The sequence below is a fragment of the Rhinatrema bivittatum genome, chromosome 1 (assembly GCF_901001135.1).
Source record: "Rhinatrema bivittatum chromosome 1, aRhiBiv1.1, whole genome shotgun sequence".
NCBI classification, from domain to species: domain Eukaryota; kingdom Metazoa; phylum Chordata; class Amphibia; order Gymnophiona; family Rhinatrematidae; genus Rhinatrema; species Rhinatrema bivittatum.
Window position 1 is genome coordinate 566,863,514 of NC_042615.1, and position 13,122 is coordinate 566,876,635.

Consider the following 13,122-nt stretch of genomic DNA (forward strand, 5'->3'; position numbering starts at 1 on the left):
CGTCTTCTGTCTCATCCCTGGCTTGGTTGCACCTCCGACTCCCGGCTTCTGACTCGGCTACATTCCTGGACTCCATCCTTGGGCTTTGTTGCTCCTCTGGTACCTGGTCCTCGCTGGCCCAGAAGATTCTCCTAAGTCCCAGCAGCCGGGCCCCTACGGGCTCCTCCTGGGGGGGCTCCAGCTTCCAGGGTGAATCTCCAAAAGTCCCAGCGGCCGGGCCCCTACGGGCGCCTCCTGGGGGGCTCTGGCTTCCAGGGTGAATCTCCAAAAGTCCCAGCAGCTGGACTCCTATGGGCTCCTCCTGGGGGAGTACCGGCTTCCAGGGTGAAGACTCTTGAGTCACCAGGGCCCAACGTCGCCCGTCCTCTCTGCCGCTGCCGAGTCCTTGGTCGCATAGGACTCCACCTTGTCCCTGTGCCAAAGCCTTCTCCGAGTCCTCCGAGCCGCCTCCCGGTTGGGACGCTTGCTGTGGTCCTCCACAGCATACCATCCACTGTCCCAACCGGCCCAAGGGTCCACAACCGTAACAGAAACATAGCAGAAATAACTAAGTGCAGTTAACAGCTGGACATGCGCAGCGTGTGTTGCTTATAAAATTGCAATTTAGGCGCTCAAAAGTTGGCCCCCCCCCCTAGAATACCCATGCCCCGTTCCATCCCACCTCCTTTTTTTTTTTAAAGTGTGCTGATTTGTTTGCTCATCGGCAATTGTACGTGTTTCTAAAATAGGGTGGACATGCCTAAGCTTATCACGCATGCGCATCTGTCAGTTTTGGTGCCTGCATCTCTTTTAAAGTTCACCCTACAATGTAGAGATTGGGAGGGATGTTTTGGTAACCTGTGGGCCAGAAAAGGACTTGTGCAGTCAGACGATGATGAACTAAGAACATTAATATGAGTTTGATGGCAAATGACAGTATCAAAAGTTCTAGGGTGCCAAAAAAAATAAAGGACAATAAAGAAATGGAAAAGGGGATACTACCACTAGGGACTAGCAAGCCTTGGGATGCTTGCTATGGAAAAAAAAACAAATTAAGTGGGGGGATATGATAACACTGCATAAATATTTAAAAGGGCCATATATAGATTTATGTGAAGGACTGCTCAATACAGATGGAATGGGTATAACCTTAGGGCATAGGTTAAAACTGATCGAGGATAAATTTACTTCAAACTCCAGGGAAACATTTACAGGGTCTGGAACAGCGTACCATCTGAGCCAACTAAACCATATTCTACACAGATTTATATATATATATATATATATATATATATATATATATATATATATATATATATATATTTAATGAGATGTGGTGTCTTAGCAAATAATGCTATCAATGGATAAAAGGACGTAGGAAGACCAAAATCAGCACTGAGTGTCTGTGACACCCAGAAGAAGGCTGCCCATGATGGACAAAAATCTTTGCACATAACTATATATCTCTGCAATCTGATCTCCCCTGCTCCGTTTTCTTTCTATTTCTTGTCTCTTCCCCTTTGTTTTCTGCTAAGCTTCACTCTCCTTCCTAATTTCCCATTCACACATTCCAGTTCAAACCAGTTTCATATTGGATAGGTAGAAATAATTGGTCAGCACTGTAGGTGATATTTTTTTATTGCACTAACTCAATGTACTTGTGACTACCTTTTTGAGGGCTCTGCTCCCTTCGTCCAGTCAGTACAGATTGAGCTGCGGATGATGTTACCTAAATACACCATAAAATTGCAAGTCATATTACAATGGTGGCGTGGTGCTGGTGGTGGTAGTGTCGTGCTTGTTTTCAGAGTTGCAAAAGAAAAGGACCGGGGGGGGGGGGGGGGGGGGGGGCTGATCAGCTTCGTTTAGGATGTCTCGCGTGATCACGATTTCGATCCTCTATGAATGCAAATTATAGTGTCCAACACAGAGAATGGAGAGAGGGGCGCTGCATCAGTGAAAATGGATCAAAAGGTGAGACAAGAATAAACCTTCACGGGCAGAAGATAAATACCACATCGCCAGGAAGATCTGGGGGTTCTTCTCCTTTCTCATTGCCCACCTCTGTCACCTTCCCCCCCTCCCGCTGACACGAGGAGATTTGCAGGTCTTTCCTGGGTCTGCTTCTCCCCGGCTGCCTTTCAGCGCATGGAGTCTGAATGTGTGGCTGCCGGCAGGCCCCGGGAGACCAGCACAGGGCTCTGCATGGTTCAGGCCTCAAAGTGAAGCCAGCAGAAGAGGAGGCAAAAGCAGGGGGTAAGAAAAGAAGTCCCTGCGTTCCTCCTGCTGGCAGGAGAGAGGGAACTCAGGAGAGAATCCTGCCAGGGTAGGGCAGGAGGAAGACGAGGAGGCATAGGATCCCATCAGAACATAATGCTGACGCTTAATCACCGTACTCTAGGGACTGTGCCTCCCCCCTCCCCCCCCCCCCCCCCCCAAAACTAAATAAATCTCAGGGCACTGTCAAATTTAAACAAGGCATGTGCCAGTGCCTACCGACTCCCCTGCATGTCAAAGAGAAGGAGACCCTCCTGTGGAGGGACATTATTCCAATCCAGTGCATCAATGACCTCAGGGAACTTCAAAACTGCCTGAATGTGAAACATGCAATATTTAAATGATAACAGGGACTTAATATGGACACCGGTTCCCTTACCCATCACCGGATATGGTCCTCCTGTGGCTGTAAACTCTCCTGTTTGTCTCCTTCGGCTTTCTCACCCCTCTGCAAACCCAACACCCACCATCCCTCCCTCCCCTTCCCATCTTCTTTTCACTCCTAAGCCTAACACACAATGATAAAGCTGTTTAAACTTTGCATGCAGTACAGTGTACCCAGTTTTGGGATTTTTTTTTTGCCTCGTCTCTGCTATGACTGAGAAAGGGGCAATGGACAAAAACAGCACATATGATTGCCATTCACAGACAAGATTGCCATTCCATGGTGTTCTTTGCCTAGCGTGACTTTAGCGATGATTTTTGGTCAATCGGATTGTTCTGATAGCAAATTTTCCAATTTAACGCTGGCGAGGGGGGGGGGCGGGGAGGGAGCATGATAGTGGGCAAAAGAGATAAGGGAAAACAAAGAGCCCTGGGGCGTTGGCATTACAAAACGGTCAAGATCTGAAAACAACGGGTGAAATGAAGAGGCTGAGCCCAGACAGAACTGATGCAGCAGGGTTGCCAAGCAGCACCGGATGCTGCTGATGCCGAGAGTTTCACCACCGCTTCTTCAAAACCAGATGTCGCCTCCTCCTTTTGGCACGGCAGTGGTCTCTTCCAATGCACCGAATTGGAAGAGATTTCCATTTTAAATTCCCTCTGTTGGTTCAGATTTCCAATTTTTTTTTTCCCAAATGTAAAAGTATTACATACAAACGGCCTAGAGTTCTGGATAATTTGAGCAGTGCTGCTCCTGCGGATCATCTCTTTCTGGGTTATGAAATGTGCTTTCACTTGCCTAACCTTGGTTTCACCCAAACTGTTCAAGAGTTGTGCTTCATAACACAAAAAGAGATGGGCCCTGAACATCCAAGATATATATATATACAACAGTACAGTAAAACTAAGTATAAACAAATCCAAATGATTAGTTTCATCATTTGTTTTGAGACTCATTAATTAATTTCATAATTGGAAACATTGAAAGAAAATGGAATTTTACCCTACTTTCAATGGTTCAGTGGTCACCATTACATCTGTTTGTGATCACCAACAAGATGTAACCTCTTTTTTTTTTTTTTAATACGCTGCCTGCAGTGTTCGCACTTATAGACAAATGCATCAGGCAGGTTATTTTTATTTGCCATTGCGTTAAAACCATTACTAGGAAAGCAAAATGCAATGGATTTGTTCTAAATGCTTTGTCATGCGCATCAATTTCAGTAAGAAATCAATCATCATAAAAATTGTCGGGAATCCAATAATTAAGCTACTATTTAAGAAGAACTGTTTTGTAACGCAGTACTTGAGTCTAAATGCCCATAACCATATGCTCTTGTGGTCTGCCCATGCAGTAACAAGATGCATGCAAAGACCCCAAAATCTAGAGAGAGAGAGACTTAACTTCAAGAAAAACAAGGGCTGAAATGATTGTTTTTGCTCTTCCCTTCAAACTGGCATTTTAATGTTTACTGTATCAGATGTCAGCTATGTGTATACCCTTTGTTCTTTAATGAACATGCTATTTCCCTGCCTTGTAAGATTTCCACTGGAAATATGTGAAAAGCAGAGGTCTTGTGGTTTTGTAAACTCAAGGTTCACACAGAAACACAAATCTTTACCTAATATACTGGAACCCCACCCACTCACCCACCCAAATAAATATAAACAGCAGATTTCAAGTGGCTAGTAAAAAAAAAAAGGGGTCATATTTCTTGAAATGCTGTTTATTTGAAAGTTAGTCTTTCAAACAAACCTTGCCGCTGTTCCGACTGCAGACACATCTTCGAGGGATGTGAAGGATGCTCATTACAGAACTTTACAAACATGGAGGGCTTGTTCTGACCACAAAGCTAGCACAATAAGCTTTGTTGTTATTTGTCAAAGAAGCTTAGGGCACTGTTGTTTAAAACAACAGTTGTGGCCGAAAAAAAAAAAAGTTTAGATAATTCAGTTGGCAGTTAAAACAAGTTAAATCAGTAAGAGCTGCCTATTTATTCTTATTCATGTTTAATTCCTGAGGCGCTATTAGCCCTTAATGATGTCGCAAGCGCCTGAGTCAGTCCCAACTATCATAAATCTCAGTAAATCGCAGCAGTGCTGTGCTGATCCTTACCAGAACCCCATGCAAGCATGACACTGATAAATAGAAAGTGTGAACAGAATGCGATCAGCTGAAACCTGGGATCTGGGAAAGAGATTTTCTTTTTAAATTGGGCGGAGGGGGGAGGGGGGGATTGGAGCCAGTGAAATATAGTCATACCAAAATGGAAAAACATAAGGAAATAAACCAAAAACATTTTTTAAAAGAGTACTCAGGAGTAGGGGTGGGAGCCTTGAGAAATGTCATGCCTGTTTTATTTTCGTTCCAGGGGGTGGGCCATTTTGGGTCCACCCCCAGATCATTGTTTTAAAATTTGGTGCACCGTTTTCATTTTTTTTTTTTAATTTTTAAAAAATCAGAACCCCCCGCCCCCCCTTCCAGCATACCACCTCCCACCCCTTTCCAACACCCCTCCCCCAGTACTCACGACAAACACCAGGTGGTCTAGTTTGGGCCTGGGAGTTTTTTCCCCACTCCCAGGCCCGCGGCTGCCCTCATTCAAAATGGCGCTGGCCACTCTTTGCCCTTATCTTGTGACAGGGGCTACCGATGCTATTGGTCCATTTTTTCAAAATGGCATCAGCCACCCTTTGCTCCTACCATGTGACAGGGGCTGCTGATGGCACCGGGGGCATGGGCGGAACATGGCCGTTCTGGACTTTAACCTGAAATTTGCATGTAAGTATTTACGCACACATGTGCATGTCCATATAAAGGTATGCACACATGTACACTCAGTCAGGCTATTTTACATCATGTGTGCATGTATGTGTGTATGTATGCATGGATGTTATAAAATGGATGCATCTCTGGACACGAGCCGGCCAACAATCACAAATGTGCGCCTGCATGCCAGTATTAAAATTACCATCATTATGTACAAAATACCGGGGCCTCTTTTCTAAAAAAAAACCAAACAGGGATTGGCAAATTTAAAACTGCATTTGCTGAGCATGCACTTTGTGAGGTGCATCAGTTAATGTGCGGTTACAGCGTTTCAACGCAGTTACACGAAAATTTGGATTTAGAATGAAATTTGTTGGATTTTTTCCATCATTTGCCAGGTCCCCCAAAATGAGAGAAAATAGGCAATTTCATTGCTAATGTCTATTTACTAAAAAACGACTGCCCTTCATACTCAGGCATGAGAAGAAGCAATAAAACAAAGAATCAAGCAAATCGTTATTTTGAATAATAGGGGGAAAGCTGCATTTTTAAGGATTATTTCCCCTTTTCTGGCTCAGGAGGGGAAAAGCATTAGTAAATTATCTCTAAGATTATACAAAAGACAGAGAGGCAGAAGAGCTTGCATACAAATACCTTCTGGGTTTCAGGGATACCACCAATTGTAATCTCTCATAAACTGCACTCCAAAGAAGAACATTACCGAGTTAGCTGATTATTGACATCACCCAATATAAAGAAACAAAATCAATGAATCTAAGCTTTAACAATATCAGCAACGAACAACAAATTAAATGGACACAGATGTATTTCCTTTTTTTTTTCTCCTTCCTTGTGCCTAGTTAAACCTCAAGGTCAAAGCAAAATCACTTCCTAATGACAGTTTTTCCTGGATTTACTTTCGATTGGTAGCAGTTATTTTATTAGCACACACAAAAACAAAAAAAAAGGGAGAAGAGCAGGAGGGAATGCACCGGGACTTATCAAAGAGCATGGAAGCGAGTGGAGGAGTGAAGGAACACAGAATAACTCACATGTAATGCAACTTGATGTTTTTTCGGAATGCCTGCACGGACACAAAGTTTAGCCCCGAGTCCACCACGGTTCTGCGGAAACAGATACAAGTGCCAAGTCAGCGCCATCCTTCATCATATCATGCCAATGGCAAGACAACAAATAGTTCAAGTAACAAGAGCTCTTTCCCATTGCAGTGCCATTTCAGCACCCTAGCTTCATTTTCTATTTAGGAGCTACGAGGTGAAGTGTCAGATGCGCGGTAATGGTACCTAGGGCGCATTTTAATCCTGCTTATACTGTCGTATTGTGCACCCGTCAGAAAACAAGCCACACGGCACACGCATCGCTGTAATTAACTGCAGTTTCTATCTAATATATCAGCGATGTTTCCCTACAGGTGACACAGACTTTATTTTCATATATTATGACAGGTACGTTTGATTTATAAACAAATATTCAATACATCAAACAATATTCAATACATCCTTACAATAACGGCATCTTTCCTCATGTGATACATACGTAACAGTGATATTTTCATGACAGAGTGTTTTCCATGGTAAATACCGAATATATTTCCATGCATGGCAGATTTGATTTTTTTCAGAAGATGTATTTTTTTTTCCAGTTTATAATAAGCCAGATGCTTTTTTCGTTTGTTTTTTTTTTTCATGCGATAGCTCGGAGTAGCTATGCAATCTATCCTATACATTTTCCACGGAATAAATCAGCTCTACCTTTGTGTGCGAGATACTCACAGGTTTTTCAGCCCCGTATACATCGCCACATCATTGTCATTGATGGCGGCTAACTCGCGCTGGTTTGCGATGTAGCTGAAAAAGAAAACAAATAATGTGAACCAAATAAAAAAAAAAAAAGAGAGAGAGACCGTATCAAAACAAGGAATTTTTTTTAAAGCGCAAGATTTACGCTGGGCCATGTACTATGAAACACCACAAAAAGTTATTATTATTAATTTTTTTTGTGTGTGTGTTTCTTCATTGCGTTTGTTAAGAGGAGGGGGTCATTTTGCGGTGTCTGTTATTGCTATTATTCTTGCTTTATATAAGTTTTAGTGAAAGCTCTTTGCAGCTCAGCTCCCCGATAGAAAAGTCATATCGTATCGGCTGGTGCCGGCACTCGGCGGGGGTCAGGGAGGCTGGCGCGCAGCCTCTTCCCATCTCCCCGGGTCTTCGGCTTAGAAAGCCGAGGCAGGGGGCGGGGCATTTACCAATTCACGCTTTATTACCAAAAACAAGAAAAGAAAGAAAGCGGTAAAAAAAAAAAACAAAGTCGGGGTTTAAAACATTTGGCGGACATTATGTAAAGCTTTTGGTGACAGTTTGTTTTGCGCAGTTAAGTTGCGCTGATTCGATAAATTACTCTGAAATGTCCCACTGGAAGTTGTTTAAAAAAAAACCCAAAAAAAACCAAGAGGATCCTTCGCTTTCATATTTTGACCTATTATTCTCTCTTATTAATCCATTAGTGTTTCCCATCTTGCATCTTAGACTCTTTCCACGTTTCTCCCCTTTCCAAATCACTCTCACCTCAAAATCTCTCCCTCGCCCTCATACAAATCCGATGACCAAGTTAGCATATTACATTCCAATGCAGCGCCCTTGATTCTTATAGCAGATTTATTTTATTCATTCAACAAGACAGACGTTTGGTTCTGTTATTGCAGAATTTGTCGCGTCCAAGTGAAACTGCAGAGTGCATTGCGCTGAATGTGAGTGATAATTTGTTTGACCGATGGGAAAGCAGGGATTAGAGATGAACTCTGTCCTGAGCTCTGTAATCAGGACAGAGGCTTAATTGCTGGAGATTCCTCTTCCCTCATGATCTATCCATTCCTACTAATCGCTGGTTCCTTGCCCTGTAGGAGAGCAGTCGGGCCTGAGGCTTTGCTCCCAGCATTAAAGTTTGTCCTCCACATTGTTTATTTACTTCAGTGTTTCCTACAGAGGATTTTGGAGATACCAGTCAGGCCTGATGACAGGAGGCCACCGTTGACAACTATTAGTACATTAGCTATCAATAGCTAGGTAAAAAATTTTTAAAAAGCTGAATATCTGTAATATTTTTACTGTCATATCCCTCTTTTTTGTGTGTGAATGTGTGTGTGTGTGTGAAATGTTTCTGTGATGGAAACGGAGCTTCTTAGGTGCCGGACAGTGCTCGCCTGTCTCCTGCACTGTGTCACATTTTATTGGACTCTGTGCGAGCAGTGATTTACTCATCTCGGTGTCAGGGCAGGAGGGGAGTTATGGTGCAGTACCAATACGAGTCAATAAGACAGAATGACAGACTGATTAAAAGTGTGGGCCCCAGTGGATAACCAAAGTGACGTATTTGCCGTTTTTTCCATAGTCATAGGTAAATATACAGATGTGCTTTGTACTTTATTTTTCCAAAGACTGTTTGCACAATAAGATCTGTCACGCAGCGAGACATTTCATTCAAGGCGTGCGTGTGTGTGTGTGTGTGTGTGTGTGTGTGTGTGTGTGTGAGAGAGAGAGAGAGAGAGAGAGAGACTGTGTCTGTGTTGTGTGTTACTGTGTGACTGTGTCTGTGTTGGAAGGGAAGGGGTGCCCTTCTGACTTCAGGTCTCCAGCACATTGATTTTCGCGGTAAACTGAAACTGTGGTGTCGTCCAGGAAGGTAAAATGACAACGTTATAGCAGAGCCAGAGACTTTACTGGGAAATACCAGCCGCTCAGCAGCAGGGAAGCCTGTTGCACTTCTATCACGGAGTTCATTAAATCATTTTGGGGGAAAAAAAAAAAAAGTGATTGTTAGACAGCGTGTCCTGGTGTGCATCTTTCCATGACCTGGATCACGGCCTATACACCCTATATATTTTATAAGATCTAGGGGCATGCTGCTTTTATGAGAAGGGATCAGCATGCGTCCACCCGGGCAGCCTCCCTAGCTCCTGAAGCCTTGGCTGGCCTTCCTCTTCCCCCCCCCCCCCCCCCCCCCCCATCCCTAGCTTTTCCTAGCGCCATTCACCTGCCGCTGACAGCTGCGGTCGCCTCTTCCAAATCTACCGCCCTGCAATCCACCCGCACCCGAGGGCAGGCTGGTTACACATTATCGCGGTGCCTTATCGGCCGACCTAGGGCCAGGGGAATCTGTACGGCGGGCAATTAAGACGTATAATCTAAATGGTTTCCAAATCACATCAGCGGTAAAGCAAGTTTAAATTAAATCAGAGCAGGGCTTTTAAGCTCTCCACTGTAACACATTTCCCCTCTGCCAGCGGATTTCAGCGCGCAGAGCAGCTTCTCGGCTTACAGGCTCGGCGCAGTCATCAGGCCCCCGCTGTCCGCTCCGTGGCATTCCTCCAGCTCGCCCCTTTAATGTCTCCCCTATTCGGGGGTCAAAGGGCAGATGGCCTTTCCCCTTTTCTGCATTTACTATTGCACGGTTCTCCCTATCCCCCCCCCCCCCCCCCTTCAATGTCAATCGAGGGTACAATGTAGGTAGAGCCAAGGGAACCAGATCTACCCACCGTATTAAAAAATGTTTAATATTCTCTCTGCCTCTTATGACATTGAGGTCAGCTCTGTAGCCCAGTTCTGGGGCATTGCTATAAGGCCAGCGTACTTACATTTCCGTAATGTTCTCCAAATCGGCTCTGTTCCCCAGCAGCACCGGGAAGGCTGTCATCCCGGCGCCCGGCTCCTTGCACCAGATCCTGGCTGGGCTGCACTTGCAGGCAGCCGGGCAGGCCGATCCCCGCAAGAAAAGGCCGAAGAAAAGCCAGCAGAAGCCCCAGGGCCGAGCCGCGCGCGGTCCACGGTGCCACCTCCTCCGGGAGCCCATCCTGGCTCTGGGACTCGGGGAGAGCTCGGCGCCTTCCGGATCGCCCCTCTCTTTGCCACAGCCGATCGCGCTCGAGTCAGCAGCAGCAGCAGCAGCGGCCCGCGCTGGGCATCGCACAATCCTGGCCGGCGGCTTATTCAACTTCTGGCGGCTTAGGCTGTCCTGATCGCACGCATAACTCGGGACTCACGGCTGCAATTCCGAACTGTTCGAGGTGAGATCAGAGAGCCGGGGCCGGAATGCTAGCAAGGAGTTGGGGTTTATTATTATTATTATTTTTGCCTTGTTTCTCGCTCTCTTTCTGTCCCTCAGGGACTGCTGAAAGGGAGCCCTGATAATGGTACAGAAAAAATGATGCTTCCGCTGCTGTTGCTCCTCTGTCACGGTGCTAAGGGAGGGAAAGAAAAAAAACAAACAAACAATATAAATAAAAATGAAACCTGAGAAGGTGCCAGGCATGATATCCATATCTATATTTACATGCGCGCGTGTATATATTAATGCCTCCACGCAGGTGGCCTGCCAAACACGTAGCCCCCCTCCACTCGGTACCTGCTAGCCCCGCCAGCCCCCACGCCACCTGTCCCGTCTCCCCCCCCCCCCCCTTCCCTCTCAAAATCGCCATCGCTCAGCTCCGCACGCTATCGGCATCAGCAGCATCAGCATCAGCCGTGGCGCTCATTCCACCAGCCCTGCATCCGACAAGAAGCAAGAACCGTATTTTATTTCTCTGCCACTACCTCGCAAAGCCCGAGCCATCCGCAGCCGTTGACAGCAGCCGCCGTGCGCCCCAGCGCTGTCTCCCCGTCAATCCCGCACCGCCCCCATCGATCGCGCAAGTCAAGCCGCGGATCGCGCGTTAAGAGCCGAACGGACGAGCGGGACCGGGCATGGAGGTCAGAGAAGGGGGGGGGGGGAGCGTTACGCGAGCTGAGCCACCGGAGCGGGCTCACGGCAGAGAGAGCGAGAGAGAGAGAGAGAGAGAGAGAGAGAGAGAGAGAGAGAGAGAGAGAGAGAGAGAGAGAGAGAGAGGTCGCTCTTTCAATACAGATGAGCCGCAGCAAGTGATGCTGCAAAGGGAGAGGGGGGGTGGAACGACACATGAAAATAAATCTCAGCGTGTGGCTGGCCATGATGGAAAGCTAATAGCAATGGAATAAAAAAAAAAAGTATCTATATATGTATAATAAGAAAATTCCCACACATTTTACCATAAAAACGGATTTAAATGAAAAAAAAATCCTCTTAGGAGAAGGCATGAAGCCGAGGCTCTTGCTCCTTACCTTGGAGGGCTGCGGGGATGATCAGAGAGAGAGAGAGAGCTGCCGGCTGCCTGGAGGGAATGGGCGCCCGATCCTGCCTGCCTGCCTGCCTTTTGCACGCCGTCCCCTCGGCTAGGAATAAGCCCGCGCGCTCCCCCTGGCAGCCCCACGCCGCGCGCCGGGAGAGGAGGAGTGACGTGGGGGCTGACGCAGAGCAGGGGCAGAAGCGCCGGAGAGCAGGGCTGAAGGCACGAGCGGGAGAGACGAAGCCGCACACACACACACGCACTTCTTCCACTCTGAAAAAAATTAGCATCTCTCACTCACTCCCGCTCTGTAATGAAGTGAATTCCTGCACCCCCAATATCCAAGCGGGTGCAAGGATGCTCCATTCCGGTTTTATCCAAAAATCGTTTCATTTTTTATTTTTCGGTACATACGGAAGACTCAACTATTCACTCGTATACCACCGAGAAATTCAGCTCCCTCCCCCGCCCCCCGACACACACACACACACACACACACATCCCCAAAACATCCATTTTTAAAGGGAAAACGTGCTCAGCATGAGAAGCGAGTATTCTTTATTATTACCGCAGGTCATGGCTTGCGTTGTACCGGGAGATCCAGTAAAATAGACATTTTAAGGATGGTTGCTCATTTGGTACATATTTTTTTCGTAAACCTAAGGAATTGGGAGTTTCCTTGCGATCAGTTAGATTATGCAAATTACTACACTGTTGAAGACTGCAGCACGTCTAAGGTCATTTCTGACTAGAGCACCTTGTTATCTGTAATATCTGAAATGGTAAAATTAAATTATAATCATGCGAGAATTAGCTTTCCTACGTCCAACCTGTTAACATAGATTTCTGCTTATGCATCATTTTAAACACGTATAGTTATATTACTATACTTACACACATATTGGGCCTACTTTACTGTACTTGTTTCCCCACCATACACAGAATGGGGAAAAGAGCCTTATTAAATCAGCTCCTTAAAGATATATGTGTGTGTGTAGGCATGTATATACATCACAATATTATATGTACTCTGCATCAAACTGCTGCCGATAAATTGATAGAAGATGATAGATCGATGATAGATTTGTGAAAAATTATATGATCTTCTAATAAAATGCAGTCGTTGTTAAGACTCAGGTTAATGATAAATGAGAGACATTAAAAACTGCCTTGTCTGGGAATTTGTCTTTTTAAATTGAGCTTCTTTTTCCGCAGTAATTTAAAAAGCAAGAGAAGCCACTGCGGCTGCCGAATCCGGAGAGCTCTGGCGCCATCCTGCGTTTCTAGCATGCACCTGCAGGAATAATATAGTAATAATAATAAAGAATCCGTGTAACCAGAAAGCGGAGATGACTTCTCAACCTCCAAATCAGCTGAGAGTCCCCTCGGGTAACTACTCATCAGAGTCATTAATTCTTGAAGAAAAAAAAGCCTGGACTGTGTACTGTCAGTGTTTCTTGCCGAACGGATTCTTGCAGTACCTGTTTTAGTCCACTCAAATAAAAACAGATACAAGGATCAGCTAAGCAAATTATAAGGGTATCGTTTTCCACTGAGC

General features: G+C 45.6%; 1 protein-coding gene across 3 annotated transcripts in view; it reads right to left on the reverse strand.

The window, feature by feature from the left end:
- Window positions 1-11,692, reverse strand: part of LOC115099576 (BDNF/NT-3 growth factors receptor-like) — a 265,666-nt gene extending 253,974 nt beyond the window's left edge. For 2 of the 3 annotated variants that reach the window (XM_029617325.1, XM_029617311.1), the window contains exons 1-4: window positions 11,017-11,197; window positions 10,062-10,664; window positions 7,204-7,278; window positions 6,463-6,534 (exon numbers count right to left, since the gene is read on the reverse strand). In XM_029617325.1, coding sequence (XP_029473185.1) covers window positions 6,463-6,534; window positions 7,204-7,278; window positions 10,062-10,276 — 362 coding nt within the window. In that variant the 5' untranslated portion in view covers window positions 10,277-10,664; window positions 11,017-11,197. Of the gene's footprint in view, window positions 1-6,462; window positions 6,535-7,203; window positions 7,279-10,061; window positions 10,665-11,016; window positions 11,198-11,559 lie in introns of those variants that run through there. The other variant, XM_029617318.1, reaches the window with a different exon arrangement.
- Window positions 11,693-13,122: the final 1,430 nt, after the last annotated feature.